At 36.0% G+C, this 4,935-nt stretch overlaps 1 protein-coding gene across 5 annotated transcripts; it reads right to left on the reverse strand.

The window, feature by feature from the left end:
• Nucleotides 1-372: 372 nt before the first annotated feature.
• LOC139892299 (mitogen-activated protein kinase kinase kinase 5-like) lies at nucleotides 373-4,705 on the reverse strand. Of its 5 annotated transcripts, XM_071875358.1 has the most exons (11): nucleotides 4,154-4,705; nucleotides 2,899-3,381; nucleotides 2,720-2,807; nucleotides 2,534-2,596; nucleotides 2,280-2,443; nucleotides 2,074-2,149; nucleotides 1,920-1,979; nucleotides 1,719-1,844; nucleotides 1,432-1,638; nucleotides 1,212-1,312; nucleotides 373-1,118 (listed from the first exon to the last, which is right to left on the reverse strand). In XM_071875358.1, exons 1-11 carry the CDS (start codon nucleotides 4,540-4,542, stop codon nucleotides 890-892), a joined length of 1,986 nt encoding a protein of 661 aa, XP_071731459.1. In that variant the 5' UTR covers nucleotides 4,543-4,705; the 3' UTR covers nucleotides 373-889. The 5 variants fall into 5 exon arrangements, with proteins under 5 accessions (XP_071731459.1, XP_071731458.1, XP_071731460.1 ...); XM_071875357.1 differs by having other exon boundaries at nucleotides 1,719-1,979; nucleotides 2,899-3,375; XM_071875359.1 differs by lacking the exon at nucleotides 1,920-1,979.
• Nucleotides 4,706-4,935: the final 230 nt, after the last annotated feature.

A 4,935-nucleotide genomic window follows, 5' to 3' on the forward strand; every position in this document is an offset into this window, starting at 1 on the left:
TCGAATAGGTTGAAAATTAAAAAGATTGATTGGTTAACGTGGATCTCCAACCCGAATTGCTTCCTAACTGTCTCTTAAGTCGTTGGCATCAGGAGATGCAGCCTTTGCATCTTAGCCGTATGCATGTTCCTTATTCGAGTCTGTATAGATAGTTTACGTGTGTAGATTTCCTGATAGTTTCGCGTCTTGTTTCGTGGTTGTATTCTTGTTTCAAATTCTGCATAGCTGCTTCTATGCTTGTATTCTGTTGAGTTTTTAATATAAATCTTGGCTTTTCAAAAAAAAAAAAAAACAAAAAAAAAAAACAAATCCTTCCCCTCCCCTATCCGAGAATAAAGACAAATCATTTCTTTTCTTGAAATTGAAGTACACTTTAATGATATCAAATCAAATTTGTATGCATATGTAACTGAAAAGGACAGTGACCGTACAACAACTTCTATCTGTTTTGCTTCTGCCAACAAACTGACCAAGTCGAGGTTGTGATTGACTGATTGTTGAGGTCTTGTGTTTGTGTTCAATCTGGGTTCAATTCACACCTCAAAAAATTAAATACTAATAAACCAGCTCTCGTAAACAAACCTGAATTGGATACATTGATTGATTTTACAGAAATAGTAGGATCATATATACAGAATACATACATGGCCATAAGTGCTTTTCTAATATAAGCACATACAAATCGATAACACCATTTATTACATCGTGTAACAGAACTAAATTAAATATCTAATGAATCATAGCTAACCTCTTAAACTCTTTCTGTCCAGAACTGCATTAAATAGCTAACGGATCATAGCTAACCTCTTTGACTCTTTCTATTTGTTCCTGACATTCTATATGTTACTTAATCTGCAGTTGCGATTAGAAGAATAAACTTCCTACTGTTTTACAACAGGTAACTTTCCCTGCTAGGGGTCGTTGGAAGTGAATATGTTCTCCCATGTTCAGCTGAAACAGGTAAAAATTTATGAGCTTGTGGAACAGAATAGCGCGTACTGAACTTAACCCCAGGAGAAAATACGCTTGGAAGTACTTCGAGGGTTGAACGAGGTGAGTGGCGCGTGGCTGGTGAATGGTCCGTTTTGGTTTCTGAATGTGTTTTTTTGGGTGTTAAGCTGCAGAAAAGGTAAAATAAAATGTCACTCCAAATATAAACTCTATTGTAAAATATTTCTACACTTCTTTGGTGAGAAAGATGAAAATCTTACCATTGAAACTGCAATCTTCCATGTTTGACCCATGGGCCTTGTGAGTGTTGCATCGTATCTTTGGGGTGCGCAGGCGAGTCCGTTGGGTTATATGATATTTCCTGGAACACAACAGAAGTACACTAGAATAAGCTTCTTCTTCAGTTCTCCTTCTTTAAAAAAAGATCGGACTAAAAAGCCTAATAATAATGATAGGATAGAAGACAGGAATATATCTTACATTCAATCTCAGACTAGAAAAGTCTTGTTTACAGAGTGTATTAGGGTCAAACGAATGGCGTACAAAAGGATGTTCAAGTAATGCCGCAGCCGATGAACGTTTTTCTGGATTTCGCTGCAAGCACCGACTCAGAAAATCCTTCCCCTCTGGTGATAATGTTTCTGGTATAGGTGGAGATCTATTCAGTACATTGAACATCGCTTGCACCTAATTCCAGAAAACAATTTAACTTAAACCACAGATATTCATGTAATGGAAATTTTATTAGAGTTTAAATATCAACTTACACCATTGAACTCACTCCAAGGAGGTTTCCCGGTCACCATTTCAATAACTGTACAACCCAAACTCCATATATCCATAGTAAATGTATGTTCTGGATTACTATCTTTTCGCATAACAGCTTGCAGAACCTGCATGAAATAGCTAATAATTACCTTTTTCATGACTCTAAGAATGATTAAAAAAATGGTAATTTCAAGCAATACCTCTGGAGCCATCCAATGTGGACTGCCCTTTAGTGAAAGATCAGTTATATGTGTAGTAAGCTGTAAAAGAATAAGGGGTTTATAATTGAATATAAGATTAGTCACATGAAATAAAGCTCACTACGTTATAAATATTTACTAATGTTCAGCTCACATGTTTTGCCAATCCAAAGTCGGCGAGCTTCACCACTCCGGATGAATCAACAAGCAGATTTGCTCCTTTAATATCCCTACCGAAGTTTGGATACTAAATATAAGTACCATTATAGTTACAATTCTAACTGATTTTACTCTGTTGCATCTGTTATTTAGTTATTATAATAACTATTAGTTTATCTGATTTTAAAAAGATAATCATACCTGTGAACTGTTTTCTTACTGTGCAAATAGGCCAACCCCGAGAGAATATGACGTGTGAAGTTTCGAATTACAGATTCTGTTACAGCTGCACAATGGTCACGGACGTACTTATTTAAGGATCCAGGGTGAACATACTCCAAATATATGCAAAATCGGTTATCAACCTGTATATAAGAGAGTATTAGTATTCTGTTACTATATATGTTCAACAATATTGGAAGTAAACAAAATAAATGGAACTGTAAGAAACTAACCACTTCAGAACCCAGATAGTGTACAATGTTTGGATGTTCTAAATTTCGAAGAACTTTTATTTCCTGAAACAAAATCAACTTTTGAGAAATTTATATATTGATTCGTATTACAATCGAGCATCCACCTCAGATGGGAATATTGAAGCAACGAAAATGATGATCATGATCAAGAACAAACAATTATACCTGCTCTAGCTGCCTTATACATTCAGATGATTTAGGATCATCTGGAATAATATCGACTTCCTTCATTGCGCACAAACTCCCTGTCTCACTACATGAAACAAACATAACGTAAATCATTTTAGTTCATTTCCAAACAAAAAATTCGACACAAATTTATCAGTACACAGCATATAACATACCGATTGGCTGCTTCGTAAACGGTACCAAAGGTACCACGTCCCAGAAGTTTCCCTTTCTGCCATTGACCTTTAATTGACTGCTCAGATCTTTCCAAACTATGATGTCTAGAAACAGGTTGTGAAGGTGGAAGAGGAAGAGGTAACGGATGAACACCGACATTGTTGTTAACATAGGGACTATGTAATTGTGGACTGTGCAGATGAAATTGTCGTTTTGATTCCTCAGAAGAAGGTGATAAATGACATTCATGAGGACCAGCAAATGCAGAATCAAAATAATCGAGTGTGCTAAATCTTTTAGGGCTACGTGTAGGACTAGTGAAAGTAGTAGCAGGTGCACTTCTTGCAGGAACATCCAATCTGATGTCAGCGTCACCATTCATTTCTTGAGGATAACCTTTACGACGACTGTAAGTTGACGTTTTAGCTGGTATCGGGACACAGCGAGACTTAGTCTTCATCCCAATTCGATCGGATCTGCAACTACACTTTTCAGATTCAATTGAACCATAAGATGCATACTCAAAATTCAATTAGGCTAATCACTACGTTACACACCTACATCTGTTTTTCGCAACTTACATTAATAAAGTTTAACATGTAACATACGCACACGGCTCTAGTTATTGAGTCGACAGCAAGCGTCGATTTATTGACGACTTGACTGACTCTTAGAGCCCAAATTAAATTTCAGGCAGGATTTAAAACCGATGGAAATTTGATTTTACCATTTTCATGGCGTCTCAATTTTATTTTATTTTATTTTTTAAATTTTTTTTCCTACTTATTGGCCGGAGGTCCACTCGGAAACAATCTCTCTATCCGTCGAATAGAGAGAGGGTTGATTTTCTCTACTTTTGAGAGGGTTTTCACTATGAGTGGAGCAATGACTTGTTTTTAGAGAGAGGGTTGATTTTCTCTACTTTTGAGAGGGTTTTCACTATGAGTGGAGCAATGACTTGTTTTTATTTTCGGATAGAGGAAAAATTGTCTACATCTCACCTCTCCATACACCACTTATGTGGTATTTGGTTTTGTTGTTGTTGTTGTTGTTGTTGTTGTTGTGATGTAACATACACAAGCAATAATAGATATAGTAGTAGTACATAATTATAATAATATTAAATTTCTCATTTACAATTCATAAATCATAATATTCTCACGTATATACTATATAGTAATCAAGTTTATACTCCGTAAATATAGGCCTAACAATGCTAATAACAGAATCATAATACTAATTAATGAATCATACCGTCCATTTCCTTCAGCCGGAAACCGCAATTCTTCGTTCGGAAGCGGCAACGGCTGCGGCACGGCGGAAACCGACCAGTGTTGCTGCTTCTGCTGCGGAGAATTAGGCAACGATTTTGACCTAACGCCGTCATCTTCCACCGGCGCACAATAGTCCTCCACCGTCATCTTCCGGATTCTACCCTGTCTAGTCAGCTTCTTCTTCGATTGCGGTGAAAACGGACCTCTTGTCATCAAATTATTACCGCACGGAGACGATTTCGATGAATTATTGTTATAATTAGAATTAGAATCAGAATCAGAATTCGTATTAGTATTAGAATTAAAATAATGTATTAAATTAGAAGGAGAAGAAAGATGAAACCTCCGTTTACTGAAGAATTTACTCATAATCAAGCAAAAACTGAACTCGAATTCACTGAATTAAATGATGAATGATATAGTTGATAGAAATTGAGTAGTTTAGGGTTCATAAGTCGTTTACGTTGACTAATTTTGTCAACATTTTGAATCAGTAATTCAGACGTTTGTTTCCTGATTCGTGTTTTACTTGTATTAATTTTTATTTTTATTTTCACTAGGTATGAAACACGAAGTATTTCATCATAATCATTCTCATTGAAAAGAAATGAAAGTCAAAGGTCAATGCTCGTGCGTATACTCAGTCGTATCTGTACGTATAACTTTTTTATATGTATAAGGTGGCAGGGGAATGAAGAAGAAACCTCCTTCAATTTGAGCTTGAAATTTTACGTATGACCCCCTGTACTTTTGTGTATGTGC

This window comes from Rutidosis leptorrhynchoides, chromosome 2, assembly GCF_046630445.1.
Source record: "Rutidosis leptorrhynchoides isolate AG116_Rl617_1_P2 chromosome 2, CSIRO_AGI_Rlap_v1, whole genome shotgun sequence".
Lineage (NCBI taxonomy): Eukaryota > Viridiplantae > Streptophyta > Magnoliopsida > Asterales > Asteraceae > Rutidosis > Rutidosis leptorrhynchoides.